The sequence below is a fragment of the Coloeus monedula genome (assembly GCF_965178545.1).
Source record: "Coloeus monedula genome assembly, chromosome: 4".
NCBI classification, from domain to species: Eukaryota; Metazoa; Chordata; class Aves; order Passeriformes; family Corvidae; genus Coloeus; species Coloeus monedula.
In genome coordinates this window covers 26,584,370-26,587,235 of record NC_138784.1, presented here as the reverse complement: position 1 = coordinate 26,587,235, position 2,866 = coordinate 26,584,370, and the positions used below count along the sequence as shown (strand labels likewise).

Here is a 2,866-nt window from a genome sequence, read left to right as displayed (position 1 = left end):
CACACGCACGTGGGAACGGGGGCCCCAGGGGGCTGGGGGGCAAGAGAAGGAGGAGAAAGCGTCTATCTCCCCAGGAACCATGTCAGCACCGAGCCAAGAAAAGTGCGTTTCTGCCCGGCAGCAGTGGGGAGCACAGAGGTGCCAAGTGTCCCCTGCCCCATGCCCAGGTGCAGCCCCCCAGGCACAGCACTGAGCACCCTGGGTGCCCTGCCAACAGCTGTTCACCTCTTAAAACTAAATTTTTGCTTTCTGTAAACCACTCACCTCCCCGTGGCACTGCTGACCTGAGATCTTGTGATGGAGGGATGTGGCTCAGGTGGGTGCTGTGAGCTGCCAGCGATGGGGATGGGTCTCAGCCACCCAGACCCCGCACAGTGATATGCCACCCCACACCACCCTGTTTTGTCCCTGCACCAGGGCATGTCCCACTGCTGCTGTCCCACTGTGGACCGAGTGGGATGTTCAGAGTGGAGTTCAGGAGGATGAGCCGAGCCACCCAGCCTCTCCCCATGCCCTCCTGCTCGCAGCACCTTCTTCAGGCCAGTGCAGCTGGAGGGCTGGAGGGTAGGAGTGGTTCCTCTGTTCCCCATGGCCTCAGGAGCAAGGAATGGAACGTAGGGCTCGGTGCTGCCCCCGGAGCTGGGGGACAGTCAGGGAGGGCTCTGCTTCCCCTGTCCTCCTCGACAGACACTTACAAACACACACAGAGAAAGGAAACCGTAACCTTATAAAAGACACTGAACGCAAACGCCTGCATGTTTGGGGGCAGCCCCGGCCCCGCCGCCGCCTCGGCTCCCCCCACACCCCTTTGTGAGCAGCCGGGCAGGCTTGCTCCGTGGGGCTGAGTGGCTGGCGGCCCCCCTGGGCACCTAGGAGCCGATGATCTGGCCAGACCATGTCTCGTGCTTCGTGTGGGGTGCCAGGTTGGTGAGGACCACCTCCACTGCCTGGAACTTCTGGTTCTTGGGAGGGATGGGGCAGACCTTGTACGTCACCTCGTCCCCCTCCACTGGGACGTACTCCCCCTCGATGCTGCAGGAGAGGAAAGGAGAGGTGGTGGTGGTGGTGCCGCAGCCAAGAGATGGACCCCTGCCCCAGACCACCCAGAACAAAGGAAGGCACCTGACCCACCAGTTGTGCCTTGGAAAAGAAAACCCACAGGTGATGGAGGATACAGGACGAGCAGAGACCCATCTCCACCCCATGGAGACATCCACACCCCAGCCCACAAGTCTCCATCCCCATGCTGATGGCATAGCTCCCCTGGGGTCTTCTGGCACCACACAGCCCTGAGACTTACTCAGACACATGCACGAAAATGTCCTCTGTGCCATTCTCTGGGGTGATAAACCCGTGGCCCTGGGAGCGAGAGAACTGCTTGCAGACACCCTTGAAGATGGGGCCAGCAGAGGCACGCGCTGTCCTACAGAAGGAAAGGGAAGGAGACTTTTCACTGGTGGCACTCGCCCAGGAGGTGGCACAGGGAGAGTTTTTGCTATGAACATGTGACGGTTCTGGGGCGAGTGCATGGCACCCACCCACGGCACTCTGGGCAGGTGTGTGCAGTGATGCTGGGCACCACGCTGGAAAAGTGCACCAGGTGTAAAGGGTTCTGCAGGCACTGCAGGTGACCACGGCTCAACTGGGCAGTTCCAAACCCTCATGCCAGGTACTTACGCCGAGTAGGTCCTGGTCCTCTTGGTGGGGAGGGGGCTGGGCAGGTCCCGTAGCAGGAGGTTGCCCCGCTCCCAGATGCGGCTGCCCTCCCTCTGGAAGGGGAAGGTGGGCCACACTGGCGACTTGGGCGAGTGCAGGGGTGGCACCGCCGGCGGGGCGCTGGGGTCCGATGACATGGTGGGGTTGGTGGGCTCCTCCGTTTTGGGATCGGGTGGGTGGGCAGCAGGAGAAAGGATGCTCCTGCGTGTGAGTCTACTGCCAGTGACCTGGGGAGCAAAAGGGGCTGGGGGTTACAGGCCCTTCTGTGAAACATTTGGCACAATTTGCTGTCAGGAACTGTCCCTCAGCTCCCAGCCATCTGTGGGAGCAGGCAGCATGCTGCCAGCCTTCTGTGTTGGACACCAACCTCCAGCACTGGGAATTGCCCCAGGAAGCCTGTCCCAGCTTGGAGTCATCTGGGATGTTCCAGCAATCAATCCCAAGGAAAGAACCTGGTTTGTTCAACTTTTCAATTGCCAGGATAATCCCACATATTTGAGATGAAGTCACTAAAAAGCACACCCTGGGAAAAGAAGCAGTGGAGCATGGGCTGCCACAGGCAAGGACCATTTGGGGAAGGATGCATGTGCCACCATGCCCGGGCCTCCAGTCCCAGCCTCTGAGAACTTCCCCCATCCTGATAAAAAAGTGAAGAAAAAAGGCTGAGACAACAGGTACATAGGTCAGGGGTCTGAGGTCTTCTCATCTCAGGAGGTTGCTTCAGCCCCATAGGATTTAGGACACAACCCCAGCCCCAGCCAGCAGCTGCTGCCCACCCAGGCACATTTCTACAGGAAGAAGGAACACCAGGAGACTGTGGTGAGGCTGCCAGCCCTCAGGCACATCAGTCGAGCCACTGCACAAGCACAACCTCCTGCTGCTGCCATTGTTAGGCTCCAGTTTCTGGCTGGCATCATGCAGTTTGCAAGGAGTTAAAGCCCTAAGGGGCAGAAACCCTGCACACAGAGCAATCACAATCGTGGGCACTCTTGTCCTTGCTGAAGCACCCCAGCATGAAATTGGAGGGGTTGTGCATTTTTAAGCCTCCCAGATGCTCTGATGTGTGATCAGCACTGCAGCCACTTGCTCAGAAAGCCCTTGCTCTGTTGATTTTTCTTCCAATCAGTTGCTGCATCTGACGCTGGTGCCT

General features: G+C 59.0%; 1 protein-coding gene across 1 annotated transcript; it reads right to left on the bottom strand.

Annotated features, from left to right (window-relative positions):
* Positions 1–869: 869 nt before the first annotated feature.
* Positions 870–1,853, bottom strand: CSDC2 (cold shock domain containing C2; the record flags this gene model as incomplete). Its single annotated transcript, XM_082279881.1, has 3 exons — positions 870–1,032; positions 1,301–1,423; positions 1,678–1,853. 3 exons carry the CDS (start codon positions 1,851–1,853, stop codon positions 870–872), a joined length of 462 nt encoding a protein of 153 aa, XP_082136007.1.
* Between the last annotated feature and the right edge of the window lie 1,013 nt (positions 1,854–2,866).